This window comes from Halichoerus grypus, chromosome 4, assembly GCF_964656455.1.
Source record: "Halichoerus grypus chromosome 4, mHalGry1.hap1.1, whole genome shotgun sequence".
NCBI classification, from domain to species: Eukaryota; Metazoa; Chordata; class Mammalia; order Carnivora; family Phocidae; genus Halichoerus; species Halichoerus grypus.
The window spans coordinates 61367070-61384665 of record NC_135715.1 but is presented as its reverse complement, the minus strand read 5'-3'; the positions used below and the strand labels follow the sequence as shown (position 1 = coordinate 61384665).

The 17596-nt window shown below is 38.9% G+C and overlaps 1 protein-coding gene across 1 annotated transcript in view; it reads right to left on the bottom strand.

Moving 5' to 3' along the window:
• LOC118541620 (phosphatidylinositol 3,4,5-trisphosphate 3-phosphatase TPTE2-like) overlaps nucleotides 1-11107 on the bottom strand; it is an 80374-nt gene extending 69267 nt beyond the window's left edge. The window contains exons 1-5 of the mRNA XM_078070413.1: nucleotides 11061-11107; nucleotides 4265-4426; nucleotides 2882-3001; nucleotides 798-897; nucleotides 593-656 (exon numbers count right to left, since the gene is read on the bottom strand). Of these exons, the coding sequence (XP_077926539.1) occupies nucleotides 593-656; nucleotides 798-897; nucleotides 2882-3001; nucleotides 4265-4426; nucleotides 11061-11107 (493 nt within the window). The remainder of the gene's footprint in view (nucleotides 1-592; nucleotides 657-797; nucleotides 898-2881; nucleotides 3002-4264; nucleotides 4427-11060) is intronic.
• Between the last annotated feature and the right edge of the window lie 6489 nt (nucleotides 11108-17596).

Below are 17596 nucleotides of genomic sequence, written 5' to 3'. Positions count from 1 at the left end.
AAAAAGCTACCCCTCAGGATAATCCAGATAACATATTAAATTATCTGATATAATGACCATTAAACTCACATAGTGTTCTTAAGACTCAATTGGTTCCAGCCATATGGGACAGATTTGTGTTGACCGGTGGTGAGAATTTATTTCCTATTTAAACACCAAAGAAAAATGAGAGATCTGGGCTCCAGCAATGGTGGAAACTCTCAGGGTGCCTTCCAGTGCTCCTGACTCAGAAAACTGAGACCCCTTATTCTCTAGGGTTTTAGGAAGAGAACAGGTCTCTTTGAAATCCTTGCGACCCAGAAAAACTAGTAGAACTCAAATTCCAAACCAAACAAAGGGAGCCAACTGGAAATCCATTCAATTTCCTGTACAGTAACCAAGCAGCCCTGATTTGAGAGGACAATGCAGATTTTCCATTGTCAGGAATAAACTACAAATATGTTGTGCTACCATATGGCTCATGTCTTCATGGATAAAGAATGCTTTGAAAGAACACGGATCAGAAAAAGCAAGAACAAAATTCACATAATTACTCACACACCAGAAAGATTTGAAGTTAATATAAGTAAATCAACAGTTAAACTTTACAAACCAGTAACATAAGTGAGGTCTAAGTCAAATCCATCCTTCTTGTATCGCCGTTTGTTTCCTGAAACCTAAGAGTTTAAAACAATCATTAATTTGTAAGATGAAAAATCGACATAAAAATAAAGAATATTATATAGATATCTATAACCCTTGTCAGTATTTCCTGAAACAAACTTTTTCTGAATCATAAATATATTTTGCCTGCTTACCATCCTTCTGGCCAGCTTTTCAAGATGTCTCTTTTGATGAGCCAGATGAAAAACTCTTATCAGAATGATAAGTCGTAGAGGTCGAAATAAAATTGTCAATCTAACAGTAAAAAGATTCATTTTTGCTTTAGAAATAGGATTTTGTCAATATGGACCAAGCCTAGAGCTGTAGTTCTTAACCAGGGGTAATTTTGCACACACACAAACCCCCACCAAGCCTCCTACCCGCCCACCTATGGGATACTTGGCAATGTCTGGGGTTATTTTTGGTTGTCACACTGTGTATGAGGGTGTGCTACTTGTATCTAGTGGGTAGAAGCCAGGAATGCTACTAAACACCAATGCACAGGACAGCCCTTATAACAAAGAACTATCTGGTCCAAAGTACCAACAGTGCTGAGATTGAGAAACTCTGGTAGAGAGAAATAGTTATATGATAGAATTTGTGGACTGAACTTTTGTGATTTAAGATGAGGATTTTTCAATCATTTTCCCATCAAAAGTTTCTCCCATCAAAACAGTTCTTGTTCACCTTTGTGTTTCCCATCAGTAACAGAGGCTCACTACAGCTGCTAACACGTACCAGGCAGGCAGCAGATTGAGACACTTGCCGAGTGTGCTAGCTGGTGTCTCTCCTACCATCAGAAAAAAACATGATGGCAGAGAACTGATGGTTTGCATATGTGCTTCTCTAACTTGAGTGTGCATATGATTCAGTAGGTCTAGAGTGGGGCCTGAGGTGTTTTAGCTCTTGCATTTCTAGCAAGTTCTTAGGTGATACTGATGTTGCCAGTCAGAGGACCATATTGGATCCAGTTATTTTAAAACAACACCAAAAGCCTATCATATAACATCAAATTTTGTTGGGACCTGAATTAAGTCCTAAGCTGTTGGAGTACAGAAAAGAGCAAGCTGTTGGACTAATGAGTGAGCTACCCAACATCTATATCCCAATATACATCTGTTCCTTTTCTTCATTGCCACAGTAGCAAGAGGAAAAGCAGGGGGAATCATCAGTCTCTCATACACATTTTAGTTTCCTGATACCTAAACAGTTCTAACTTTGCCTCAGCTTTCTTCATTTCAGCTGTACTGCAAAATTCCACTTCCATGGTGCTACCGTTGTCACCTTGTTTTCTGTTCCATTTGCTCTTTCTTAGAGAACCATCACTGGAGTCACCCAAATTTTGCATATGCTTGACCAAAACTCTCTTGATTACAGGAAAAACCCAGGAATTTCATGTGTAAGGAACTTGTGATTGAAGCTCAATGGGAATTCAGTGGGAATTTTTTAAAATTTAAATTCAATTAGCCAGCATATAATACACCATTAGTTTTTGATGTAATGTTCAGTGATTCATTAGCTGCATATAACACCCAGGGCTCATCACATCACATGCCCTCCTTAATGCCCATCAGGAGCATCACAATGCCTGACTTCAAGCTGTATTACAAAGTTGTGATCATCAAGACAGCATGGTAGTGGCACAAAAACAGACACATAGATCAATGGAACAGAATAGAGAGCCCAGATATGGACCCTCACTTCTATGGTCAACTAATCTTTGACAAAGCAGGAAAGAATATCCAATGGAAAAAAGACAGTCTCTTCAATAAATGGTGCTGAGGAAATTGGACAACCACATGCAAAATGAAACTGGACCACCATACACAAAGATAAACTCAAAATGGATGAGAGACCTCAATGTGAGACGGGAATCCATCAAAATCCTAGAGGAGAACACAGGCAGTAACTTCTTTGACCTCAGTGGGAATTTCAAAATGTAGAGAAGTTAAAGTGAGTACAGGAGGCAAAGTCCCAAGTTTCTTCTTTAGGGACTCCATGTTCTTTATTCAGGTCAAGGTATTTAATCTGTACACTCTTCACTCTTCCCTAAATACAACCATCCTTTAGTTTCCAAGTATGTGGAAATTTGTCTATTTCATTTTTTGCAGCTTATTTGGCTCAGAATCAGCACATTCAGACTTAGAAAGATATGCAAAAGGAAAACTACAGAAAAGGCCCCCAAAAAAACAAAAGAAAAAAATTAAAACTTTAAGGGAAATAAATATATATTTCTTACCTGGGGATAGTTTGAAGAGACATAAAGTCATAAAACATATAAATCATATCAACCAGTAGAGTCACTACAATAATGACAGCATCTAAGTAGTTAAGTATATCAGAAAAGTATTGTTGTATCCTGTAGTATAAAACAAAAAATATTAGTGTATGCTCTCCCAAAGAATAAATAGGGATATTTTAAGAACACGAATTATTTGACTCATCCCATTAAGAATTCTACTTTAATGGATTCTTTAAAATGCATAGTAGACTAGACTAAGGGGGAAAACATCCAAACTGTATCTTATTTTATACATACAAATGACAAAATCATCAATATGGCAACTTAAGTATGGTAAGAGATAGAACCAAACCACTCAACAAGAAGCAAGCAATACCTTCATGTATTGGGTGAGAAAGGTGGGCTGTTTGGCAGTACTACTGAGCAATGGAAGCTAAATGTGTCACAGCTTTAGAGCAACTGGGCTGTGAGGAATGTGCAAGAGGAACACAAGGTCCAGTAATTTGGCTTGCAAATTCTGGCTTTGCGCCTACAGTAGAATCACAGTAGGCTGGGATTTCCTCCTGTGAAAGCTGAACTTCCATCCACTTTGCCTTCCTCCCCAACACTGGCTCCTTCAGCCAGGAGCACTGGTGCTCCAAGGAACCCTTCTTCCAATTCTGGGGTAGCCCCTCTCAGGCTCTGAGTAACCTGGGGGTAAAAACAGTCCTTGGTTCTGAAGTATGAGGATAGAAGTTCAGCAGGAGAGGAGACAAGTAGCCTTCTGAAATGCTCTGGATGAAATGAGGCTGGGGAATTAGTCCCTGACTCCATCGCTGACATCTTCCAGGGCTTGGCTCACTTCATCCACATTTTCACAAAGCCAGCAAGCAGAGAAAATCAGCTGCTGCCTCACCACCAAGCTTCATTGATAGAATGAGCATGCTCAGATCTTTTATGTACTTTAACATAAATTTTTATTTTAACTGAGGTAGGGGGTTGTTCCTGATCTATTATCTAGTACTGATACACTGTCAGCTTTTATTTAGATTCAACTCTTGGTGAGATTTATATTTATACCTCCCCCACATTGTCCTCTTAATTATGTGCATGCAGACACAATAGCTGCCTGGCCCCACTTTGCAAACCCTTTAAGCTTTACCTGTTGAAGGATCTATAATACATTGCTGGAAACTAGAGTGCCAGTTGCAACAATAATATTAAAGCCCAATCTAGTAGAAATTGGAATTTGGATTGTTTTCTTGTTGACCATGCCTCCGAGGAGAATTATTTTGATAAAGAGGGACACATTTGTTGGGTTGACTTGGTAATTATTTGGGGATGCTTCTCATAGCAGTACAAAATAGCTTTACATGCTTTTAAAAAATTAATCAAACTTACCCTTCTACATATACTCGAAGAAGAACATCCACGAAAAAAAATAAAGCAATAGCTAAAGAAATTGAACGATACTCCAAAGGAATGAACATTGTGCTCTCAGTGACAAGTAGGTCTGTAATGATGAGGGACAGATCCACAAAAATCAGCAAAATTCCAAATATTCTACAACAAAAAAATAGAATAAAGATAAAGTGGTTTTCACTCCTCAAGTTAGGGTACCTTTAGGCCAATGATATGATACCAAGATGTCATATAGGATTAAATTGTCCACTGGTAGGGAATACTGTGTTGCCTTAGAATCTCAAAACAATTACTAAGTTTTCACCCAATGGAAGCCGTTGTTAGAGAATTAAAATTCCCATACCACCATTTCATGTCATCATGCCCTTTTATAAAAGACACATCAGATTAATACTCTAAGATAGCACAGGCAACCTGAATTAAAGTTACATGTCTCTACTTGTAAACTCTTCTTAAATCTGAGAATTTTTTAAGGGGCTTCTACCAATTTCTCATAATAAATAAAACCTCATTCATATTGATAACTTCTACAAATTTAGCAATGAAAACCAAGTGAGAGCATGACTAACATAAGCCCTTAAAAGACCACTTTGACTAGTAAGATGTTTTATCAGTAAGATTATATATTAATAGATGCTTCTAGCAAAGTGCTGGGCACATGATAAGGAATTCAATTCCATAAATATATATCATGATTGAACTCTAAAGTACCTCCTAAGCCTTTCTTTCATATATTCTAAACACATTCTTCATAAACTGATTACACTACTTGTATAATCTTGGAAGATAAATTCATTAGTCTTCAAAATACTTTCTTGAGTGACTCGAAAAGATGGCAGAGGAGTAGGGGAACCGATTTCAACCAGTCCCCTGATTTGAGCTGGATATCTACCAGAACATTCTGAACACCCATGAAATCAGCCTGAGATGTAAGAAGATCTATCTGGATCTCTACAAACAGAATATCCCTGGTGGTTGGTTTTGAGGTATGAAGCGGGGAGCTGTGATTCCACGGGCAGATATTGGAAGATAAATGGAAGGAGGAGGGAGCCTCCGGGATCCTGCACCACTGGTGCCTGACAGCCTCCTGCACTGGGGACCCGGCACAGACTCACAGACTGGTAGCGGCAGGGAAAGGACTTTAGGACAGCCCCCCAGACTGAAACCTGGAGCTGCGGGGGCATGCGTATGAATTGGCGGCAGCTGGTGGTTTTAGAAGCACAAAGGGCAGAGATGTGCCTGACCTGGAGGCAAGGACTGGGAGTGCTGCTGTGGGGCACACAACCCAGGTCGCTATGGTTTTTAGGAACAGACAGAAATGGAGACAGTGTAGCCTGAAGAGCTCACTGAAGAACAGACTGCGATCTCTCTGTTCTGAGGCAGAGGGTTGGAAATGGTCTCTTCTGCTCTGACTCTTGGAAGAGATGTAGAAATCTGCCAGGGAAAGCCACCAGAGAACAAAAGCCCCCCAAAACTAGTTTTCACTGAGCCCATTCCCCGCCACAGGGGGCAGGGCAACTCTGCCCAAACAAAGTTGCCTGAGTAGCAGCATGGCAGGCCCCTCCCCCAGAAAACAGGCCGGAAGAACAAGAGGCCAACAACCCTAAGGTTGTGGAGAGAGAGAGAGGACTAGAAGATATATTTGAGCAAATCGTAACTGAGAACTTCCCTAATCTGGGGAATGAAACAAACATTTGTGTCCTAAAGGCAGAGAGGACCCCTCCCAAGATCAAGGAGAACAGACGAACACCCCGTCATGCAATAGTAAAACTTGCAAATCTTAGAACCCAGGAAACCATCCTAAGGGCAGTTAGGGGGAAGAGATTCCTTATGTACAGAGGGAGGAACATCAGAATAACGTCAGACCTATCCACAGAGACCTGGCAAGCCAGAAAGGCCTGGCAAGACATATTCAGGGTACTAAATGAGAAGAACATGCAGCCAAGAATACTTTATCCGGCAAGGCTTTCATTTAGAATGGATGGAGAGATACAGAGCTTCCAGGACCGGCAGAAACTGAAAGAATATGTGACCACTGAGCAGGCCCTGCAAGAAATATTAAGGGGGGTTCTATAAAAGGAGAAAGACCCCAAGAGTGATATAGAACAGAAATTTACAGGGACAAGCTATAGAAACAAGGACTTCATAGGCAACATGATGACAATAAATTCATATCTTTCAATAATCACTCTCAATGTAAATGGTCTAAATCCTCCCATAAAATGGCACAGGGTTGCAGGTTGGATAAAAAGACAGGACCCATCCATATGCTTTCTACAAGAGACTCATTTTGAACCTAAAGATACATCCAGATTGAAAGTGAAGGGATGGAAAACCATCTTTCATGCCAACAGACCTCAAAAGAAAGCTGGGGTAGCAATTCTCATATCAGACAAATTAGATTTTAAGCTAAAGACTGTAGTTAGAGATACAGAAGGACACTATATCATTCTTAAAGGGTCTATCCAACAAGAAGATCTAACAATTGTAAATATCTATGCCCCCAACATGGGGGCAGCCAGCTACATAAGCCAACTGTTAACCAAAATAAAGAGACATATTGATAATAATACATTAATAGTAGGAGACCTCAACACTCCACTCTCAGCAATGGACAGATCATCTAAGCAGAAAATCAACAAAAAAACCAAGAGCTTTGAATAACACTGGACCAGATGGACCTCATAGATATATACAGAACATTCCACCCTAAAACAACAGAATACTCATTCTTCTTGAACGCACATGGAACTTTCTCCAGAATAGACCACATACTGGGTCACAAATCAGGTCTCAACAGATACCAAAAGACTGAGATTTTCCCCTGCATATTCTTAGACCATAATGCTTTGAAACTAGAACTCAATCACAAGAAAAAATTTGGAAGAAATTCAAACACTTGGAAGCTAAAGACCACTCTGCTTAAAGAATGTTTGGGTCAACCAGAAAATCAAAGAAGAACTTAAACAATTCATGGAAACCAATGAGAACAAAAACACATCGGTCCAAAACCTATGGGATACTGCAAAGGTGGTCCTCGGGGGGAAATACATAGCCATCCAAGCCTCATTCAAAAAAACAGAAAAATCCTGAATTCACCAACTAACTGTACACCTTAAAGTACTGGAGAAAAAACAACAAACGATACCTAAGCCATACATTAGAAGAGAAATAATTAAGATTAGAGCAGAGATCAATGAATTAGAAACCAGAAACACAGTAGATCAGATCAATGAAACTAGAAGCTGGTTCTTTGAAAGAATTAATAAGATAGATAAACCACTGGCCAGACTTATCCAAAAGAAAAGAGAAAGGATCCAAATTAATAAAATTATGAATGAAAGGGGAGAGATCACAACTAACACCAAGAAAATAGAAACAATTATTAGAAATTATTGTCAACAACTATATGCCAATAAATTAAGAAACCTGGAAGAAATGGATGCCTTCCTGGAAACCTATAAACTACCAAGACTGAAACAGGAAGAAACTGACAACCTGAATAGACCAACAACCAGTAATCAGATTGAAGCAGTGAACAAAAACCTCCCAAAAAATGAGAGTCCAGGGCCTGATGGATTCCCTGGGGAATTCTACCAAACAGTCAAAGAAGAAATAATACCTATTCTCCTGAAGCTGTTTCAAGAAATAGAAACAGAAGGAAAGGTTGCAGACTCATTCTATGAGGCCAGCATTACCTTGATCCCCAAACCAGGCAAAGACCACATCAAAAAGGAGAATTTCAGACCAATATCCCTGATAAATACGGACACCAAAATTCTCATCAAAATCTTAGCTAATAGGATCCAACAACGCATTACAAGGATTATCCACCATGACCGAGTGGGATTTATTCCTGGGATGCAAGGGTGGTTCAACATTCTCAATCAACGTGATAGAACACATTAATAAGAGACTAGAACCATATGATCCTCTGCAGAAAAAGCATTTGACAAAATACAGCATCCTTTCCGGATTAAAACTCTTCAGAGTATAGGGATAGAAAGAACATTCCTCAATTTCATAAAATCCATTAATGAAAAACCCACAGCAGATACCATTCTCAATGGGGAAAGCTGAGAGCCTTTCCCTTAAGATCAGGAACACGACAAGGATGCTCACTCATGCCACTATTGTTCAACATAGTACTAGAAGTCCTAGCAACAGCATCAGACAACAAAAAGAAATGAAAGGTATTCAAATTGGCAAAGAAGTAGTCAAACTCTCTCTCTTCGCAGATGACGTGATACTTTATGTGGAAAACCCAAAAGACTCCATCCCCAAATTACTAGAACTCATACAGCAATTCAGTAATGTGGCAGGATACAAAGTCAATGCACAGAAATCAGTTGCTTTCTTATACACTAACAATGTAACTGTAGAAAGAGAAATTAGAGAATCGATTCCATTTACAATAGCACCAAAAACCATAAGATACCTCGGAATAAACCTAACCAAAGATCTATACTCTAGGAACTACAGAACACTCATGAAAGAAATGGAAGAAGACACAAAAAGATGGAAAAATATTCCATGCTCATGGATCAGAAGAATAAACATTGTTAAAATGTCTATGCTGCCCAGAGCAATCTATACCTTCAACGCCATCCCAATCAAAATACCAATGGCATTTTTCAAAGTGCTGGAACAAACAATCCTAAAATTTGTATGGAATCTGAAAAGACCCTGAACTGCCAAGGAAATGCTGAAAAAGAAAAACAAAGCTGGCGGCATCATGTTGCCTGATTTCAAGCTGTATTACAAAGCAGTGATCACCAAGACAGCATGGTACTGGCACAAAAACAGACATATAGACCAATGGAACAGAATAGAGAGCCCAGATATGGACCCTCAACTCTATGGTCAAATAATGTTTGACAAAGCAGGAAAAAATATGCAATGGAAAAAAGACAGTCTCTTCAATAAATGGTGCTGGGAAAATTGAACAACTATATACAGAAGAATGAAACTCGACCATTCCCTTCCACCATTCACAAAGATAAACTCAAAATGGATGAAAGACCTAAATGTGAGACAGGAATCCACCAAAATCCTAGAGGAGAACATAGGCAGTAACCTCTTCAACATTGGCCACAGCAACTTCTTTCAAGATACATCTCCAAAGGCAAGGGAAACAAAAGCAAAAATGCACTTTTGGGACTTCATCAAGATGAAAAGCTTCTGCACAGCAAAGGAAACAGTCAACAAAACAAAGAGGCAATCCACAGAATGGGAGAAGACATTTGCAAATGACACTACAGACAAAGTGCTGATTTCCAAGATCTATAAAGAACTTCTCAAAGTCAACACCCAAAAAACAAATAAGTCAAAAAATGGGCGGAAGACATGAACAGACACTTCTCAAAAGAAGACAAACAAATGGCTAACAGACACATGAAAAAATGTTCATCATCATTAGCCATCAGGGAAGTTCAAATCAAAACCACATTGAGATACCACCTTACACCAGTTAGAATGGCAAAAATGGACAAGGCAAGAAACAACAAATGTTGGAGAGATTGTGGAGAAAAGGGAACCATATTACACTGTTGGTGGGAATGCAAGTTGGTACAGCCACTTTGGAAAACAAGTGTGGAGGTGCCTCAAAAAATTAAGAATAGAGCTACCCTATGACCCAGCAATTGCACTACTGGGTATTTAACCCAAAGACACAGATGTAGTGAAAAGAAAGGCCATATGCACCCCAGTGTTCATAGCAGCAATGTCCACAATAGCCAAACTGTGGAAACAGCTGAGATGCCCTTCAACAGATGAATGGATAAAGAAGATGTGGTCCATATATACAAAGGAATATTACTCAGCCGTCAGACAGGATGAATACCCAACTTTTACATCAACGTGGATGGGACTGGAGGAGATTATGCTAAGTGAAATAAGTCAAGCAGAGAAAGTCAATTATATGGTTTCACTTATTTGTGGAATATAAGGAATAGCATGGAGGATATTAGAAGGAAGGGAAAAATGAAGGGGGGGCGGGAAATTGGAGGGGGAGACGAACCATGAGAGACTATGGACTCTGAGAAACAAACTGAGGGTTTTAGAGGGGAGGGGTGTGGGGGGGTGATGGGTTAGCCCACTGATGGGTATTAAGGAGGGTATGTATTGCATGGAGCACTGAGTGTTATATGCAAACAATGAATCATGGTTCACTACATCAAAAACTAATGATGTACTGTATGGTGACTAACATAACTTAATAAAAAATAAAAAATTAAAAAAATACTTGCTTATAATGGCAATGCAAATTAAAATATTATAAATTTTAAATTCTAAATATTTTTTGTACTATATGGTGACTGAACATAATAACAAAAAAAATTGAAATTTAAATTTTAAACAAATTTAAAAGGAAGCAAGTATTTTGTGTGACTCTGTATCATAGCTTGAAATCTTACTGTCATGTAGAGAAGAAGCCTAAGTAGAATGCTTCCAGAATTAAGGAGTACTTCTGGACAAATAAAGTGTTTAATAAAAACAGTTAAAGAATTTTAAACAGCATACTTTATTAATTTTACTTTTACAGGTAGAAAAAACTTACTAATATGTTATTATCAGGCTTAGATACCATTTCTTTGCAATTCTTAATGTTCAGCTTAAATTAAAATTTCAAGACAAATTATGTTACATTAAATGGGGCACAAGGGCTATTTAGCAACATACTGACAGTGGAAATATTCCCCCCCCCCAGGTTCTTTAACATTAAAAAATATTAAACAATATGTGTAATTATCTCCTTTTCTAGGGTCTCACATACCTGAACATGAGTGACGATGTAAGTGAGTATACAATTCTCTTAATCATGCTGCTGCAAAAAGAAGTAAAAATTAAATTCCAGAGTTTTCAAGTTTATCACAGACTTCTTCTAATATAGAATATGAATTTAGCCAATAAAAAAGGACTTCATAAATATAGTTTGAAAGAGAGTTCTTCAGAAGTTGCAAAACAAAATGCTTTTTACCAAGATTTTCAATGTCCTGCTTCACGATTTTTTTTAACTTTCATACGTAGAATAAATGCAAATAAAACCTAAACTATGTTTAGTAATATTTCCATTGCCTGTAAAGCCCCAATCCCAAGTTTACAGTATTATTAAAGTTGGGATCATCAACTAAAGCAAGATAACATGGAGACAGAAAGACATGGTAGAAGAGATCAATCAATGTTCTATCTCTCTCATTAAGGAGCTGTGGGAGTCATCAAACCTTGGCCAGACCTGTTTCCATAGCAGTAAAATAAAGGACTTCAGGGATGGATAGAGAGTAAATGATACTCTTGTCTTATAATATTCATCTCTTGAAAAAAGACACCCAGGAACACAACACTTAATCATTAATGAGAGTCATATTGGGGTGGCAAGTGCACTTTGGAGATACAGAATTTTAGTAAGATACATTTCAAAGGAGAAACACCCTAAAGACTGAGCTCCTTCCATTAATAGGAGGAGGAGGAGCCTGTTTAATGGAGCTTCCAGCTATGCCTCCTTTTATTCTCTGCCTGGAGACAAGGTAACTACTGGGGAGCAAATTATTGCCATGCTGAAGCCTACAACACAGGACCCAAATTCCACCCCAAGTGGCATTAATGCCGAAGCAGTGCTTATAGCCTGCACCCAAGACTGGACTGGACAATGGAGTGAACAGATGAATAGAACTGGGCCCTGCCAAAATTGGCTACCAATGAATGCTATTAGGGTAACCTGAGATATAAGAGCTCCCTGCTCCCTACAAATTCTCCCCCCAACCTACACTCACCACGTCTGCCCAGGCTTAGGAAGCTGAGGCTAATGTGGACACATGATTGATTGGCCAAAAGAGGGGAAGTGCCCTGAGGCTGCCATTTTTTAAAACACGCCCTCCTGATCCCACACAGACTGGATCTCTGGGTAGTGAAGCAATTTTATAATAAATCTGAATTTACTTGACAAAGCGACCATACAGAACCCATGCCTGACAGAATCATGAGGCACAAAGGGGAGGCTTTAACTCCCCTATCTTTTTCAAAACTACTCCAATAAATATACAGTTGAGATTTAAAAAAAAAAAAATAGTGTGTTAAGAGTGCAGCTTCAAACAATGTGTGTGGAGTTTGCTGGGGAAGAACTGTGACTCAGTAATTCTATGTCCAGGAGAAGCATTATTCATATTTGAGAGGAACAGAAAAACACCCTCCAACATGCCATGACTCAAAACATGACAGACATGTGCCTCTCCTAAAAACAATTACTCAAAGAAGTGCCAACTGAGCAATGAATCAAAATGAAGAACTCAGGAATAAGGAAATGCCTTATAAAGACAAGGTGTTAAGAAATCATAAATATTCAGAACTAAGTCTAAATAATCATTATTAACATAGCATGCAATGTAAACAAATGATTCTAAAACCAAGGATAAATAACATCAAAGTCTCCATAATAGTATGGCTTTAATATTGCAGGTTTTCAGGGGACTTCTGGGAGATAGTGGAGTAGGAGGATCCTAAGTTCACCGTGGGCACACCAAGATAATAGCCATAATAGTGTAACTAACCCAGAAAATAACCCAAAGACTGGCAGAAGAGACCTTCCACAGTTCATCGTAGAGAGGAGGCCACATTGAAAAGGGTAGGTGGGGTGGAGATGCAGTGGGGAACAAAACTCCTGCTGAGACTAACCGCAAACAAGAGGGACCCACAAGCATGGAAAAGCGAGAGGAGGAGACTCCACAGCAGGTACCCCAGACACAGGGACCCGCAATGGGAAGATGAGCCCCATAACATCTGGCTTTGAAAGCCAGTGGGGCTTAACTTAGTGAGTTTGTACAACCAGCAGGGCTTAACTCAGGGTACTTTAAAAATCAGTGGGCTTAGTTCTAAGAGAGCCAGAGGGCAATAGGAAACTGAGTCCCTGCCCTTAAGGAGCCAGAATAACCTACAATCCCACTGAGATAAGCATAGAAGTAGCAGTTTGAAAAATACCTGGGATATAGTGGAGGAGATTTATTTATTAATCTCAGAGTATGTGCTGGAGAGCAGTGACCTTCAGAAGACTTCTCCAAGAACAAAAGAGCTGGTGGGACCATTTGCCCCCTCCCCAGCCTAGATATCTTGGCACTCGTGGGAACTAGTGAGAACACTTTACACCTACCTTGCTAACACCATGTACCCTGCCCCCATGTTCTCCTGTGGATCTGCCACATCCCACATGCCCCACTCAGAGGGGCTTCCTCCAAAGTGACACCTGCCCTGAGGAGAAGGGAAGATACTATACACACCAGTTCTGTTGCAGTCCCAGTAGCTGAACCTTATAACTGGCAGTGCAGAGTGCCCTGTCCATTGATGCACGTGCCACCTGAGCAGACAGACAGGGGGCAGGCGTCTGATCTGATTGCTGACCCCATCCGCCAACAAAAACATCCCAGGGGGGCAGCACAGGGATACAAACCAATAGTTTGGGGTCACTGCAGTTCTGGCAGATGGACTGGGGACAGGTATCTAGTTAGCCTGCAGGCCCCACCCACCAACCAAAGCCTCTCAGGGTAGAACACGGGGAGAATGGCCTGAGTTCGGTGTGACTGCAGCCCCAGCAAATGAGTTAAGGGCAGGCATCTTGTCTGACTGCGGATACCACCCAACTGCAAGTCTACAGCAGCCCCAGACTGGCCCCTCAACAGCAGAGTGACCAAACTCTGCCCACAACAGGCAAAGTAGGCCATTGTAGCCAACTGGACTGAAGGAAAATGAGGCTCAGCCTACAGCAGTAGAGTATATGGAATCCACATAGAAGAAACCCTTGAAGTGCCTGTTTCTGATAAATAGGCACCACAGAACTTCTTTTTAAGGCCGCTACTTTCAAAGTCAGGAGACATAACTGACTTTCCTTATACAGAAAAATAAACACAGAGAGTTAGTTAAAGTGAGGAAACAGAGGAATGTGTCCTAAATGACAGGACAAAACCAGAGCAAAAGAGCTAAAATGAGACAGAGATAAGCAATATGCCTGATTAAAAAAACTCAAAGTAATGATCATAAAGATACTTGCTGGATTTAAAAAAAATAGTGGAGGACCTCAGGGAGACCTTCAAAAAAGAGCTATAAAATATAAAAAAGAACCAATCAGAGGTAAAGAACTCAATAACTGAAATTAAAAATATGCTAGAGGGAATAAATAGTAGATTAGAGGAGCCAGAAGAATCAATCAGCAAGCTGGAACATAGAGTAACAGAAAGCAACCAAGCTGAACAACAACACAAAAGAATAAAAAATGTGAATAGGTTAGGAACTCAGCAAAATCATCAAGCATAATAACACTCACATTATAGAGATCCCAAAAGGAGAAGAGAAAGAAAAGGGGGCAGAAAATTTGAAGAAATAGCAACTGAAAACTTCCCAAATCTGGGGATGGAAACAGACATCCAGATCCAGGAGGCACAGAGAGCCCCCAATAAAATCAATACATAGAGGTCTACAGCAAGACACATAACATTTAAAATGGCAAAAGGTAGTGATAAAGCGATTTTTTTTAAAGCAGCAAGTGAAAATAAAAAGTTACATAAAAGGGAAACCCCATAAGGCTATCAGATGATTTTTCAGTAGAAACTCTGTAAGCCAGAAGAAAGTGGCATAATATATTCAAAGTGCTGAAAGGAAAAAACCTGCACTCAAGAACACTCTACTCAGCAACGCTGTCATTCAGAATAGAAGGAGAGATGAATAGTTTCCCAAACAAAAGTGAAAGGAGTTCATTACTACTAAACCAGTCTTTGAAGAAAAGTTAAAGGAAATTCTTTCTGTGGAAAGAAAAGGCCATTATGAAGAGTAAGAAAATTATGAAAGGAAAACATTTCAGATGTAAATACAAACATAGTAAGTAGTAAATTAATTACTTATAAAGCCAGTATGGAGGTTAAAGCAAAAAGTAGTAAAATCAATTATATCTATAAAAATCAGTCAAGGGATTCACAAAATAAAAGGATGTAAAGTATGACATCACATACATAAAACGTGAGGGGGGTGTGTAAAAATATAGTGCTTTTAGAAAGGGTTCAAATTTAAGCAACCATCAATTTAATGTAGACTGCTATATGCGTAAGATGTTATACATGAACCTAATGATAACCACAAATCAAAAACCTGTAATTATGCAAAAAATAAAGAGAAAGGAATCCAAACATATCATTAAATGAACCATCAAGCCACAAGGGAAGAGAGCAAGAGAAGAACTACAAAAACAACTATAAAACAAGTAAGAAAGGGGTGCCTGGGTGGCTCAGTCAGTTAAGCAACTGCCTTTGGCTCAGATCATGATCTCAGGGCCCTGGGATTGAGCCCCGTGTCTGGCTCCCTGCTCAGCAGGGAGTCTGCTTCTCCCTCTCCCCTGCCCCTGCTCATGCTCTCTCTCACTACCTCTCTCACTCTCTCTCAAATATGTAAATAAAATCTTAAAAAAAAATAAAAAACAAGCAACAAAATGGAAGTACATACCTAATAATAATTACTTAGAATGTAAATGGAATAACTGCTCCAATAAAAAGACACAGGGTGACTGAATGGATAAGAACAAGACCTATTTATAAATGCTGCCTACAAGAGACTCATTTCAGATCAAAGACATGCAGATTGAAAGTGAGGGGATGGAAAAACATTTACCATGAAAATGGAAGCAAAAGGCTGTGATAGCAATACTTATATCAGAAAAACAGACTTTAAACAAAGACTGTAACAAGAGACAGAGACGTAAACATAAAGGGAACAAACCAACAAGAAGGCATAATTGTATGCACCCAAATATAACCAATTAGGTGCTCAACCTGGGAACACCTAAATCCATAAAGCCACTATTAATAGACATAAAGGAAGAAATTGAGAGTAATAACATAACAGTAGGGGACTTTAACACCCCACTTACATCAATGGATAGATCATCCAGACAGAAAATTAACAAGGAAACAGTTTTTGGATGACACGTTGGACCAGATGGACCTAACACATATATTCAGAACATTCCATCCTAGAACAGCAGCATACATATTCTTTTTGAGTGCACATGGAACATTCCCCAGAATAAATCACATGTTAGACCAGAAATCAAGTCTCAACAGATTCAAAAGGATTGAAATCATATCATGCATCTTTTCCAACTACAATGGTATTAAACTAGAAATCAAAGAAAAAATCTAGAAAGAACACAAATAACTAAATAACATGCTACTAAACAATGAATGAGTCAACCAAGAATTCAAAGAGGAAAAAAAAATACATGGGGACAAATGAAAATGAAAACACAATGGTCCAAAATCTTTGGGATGCAACAAAAGCTGTTCTAAGAGGAAAGATTATATCAATACAGGCCTACCTCAATTAGCAAGAAATATTTCAGGTAAACAACCTAACCTTACACCTAAAGGAACTGAAAAAATGACAAATCCCAAAGCCAGTAGAAGGAAGGAAATAGTAAAGTTTAGAGCAGAAATAAGTGAAATGGAGACTTAAAAACAATAGAACAGATCAATGAAACCAGGAGCTGGTTCTTTGAAAGGATCAACAAAATTGATAAACCTTTAGCCAAACTCAAAGAGAAAGAGCGAGAGCAAGAGTGAGAGAGAATGTGAGAGAGTGAGTGCACACAAATAAATTCAGAAATGAAGAAGGGGAGATAACAACCAAGGCCACAAAAGTACAAAGGATTATAAGAGAATATCATGAAAAATTATATGTGAACAAATTGGACAACATAGAAGAAATGGATAAATCCTAGAAACAAGGAACCTCCCAAAACTGAATCAGGAAGACATAGAACATTTGAACAGACCAATTACTAGCATGAAATTGATCCAGTAATTGAAAGTACTTCTGATAAACAAAAGTCCAGGACCAGATGGATTCACAGGTGAATTCTATTAAACCTTTAAAGAAGAGTTAAAACCTATTCTTCTCAAATTATTCCAAAAATAGAAGAGGAAGTAAAGCTTCTAAATTCATTCTATGAGGCAAGCATTACCCTGATACCAAAACCAGATAGACACTACAAAAAAAGAATTATAGGCCAATATCACTGATGAACATAGACGGAAAAATCCTCAACAAAATGCTAACAAACCAAATCCAACAATACATTAAAAAAAACTTTTCACCCAAATCAAGTAGGCTTTATTCCAGGGATGCAAGAGTGGTTCAATATTTGCAATTCAATCAATGTGATACAACACATCAACCAGAGAAAGGATAAAACATATATGATCATTTCAATCTATGCAGAAAAGGCACTTGACAAAGTACAGCATCCATTCATGATGAAAAAAAAGAAACTCAACAAAG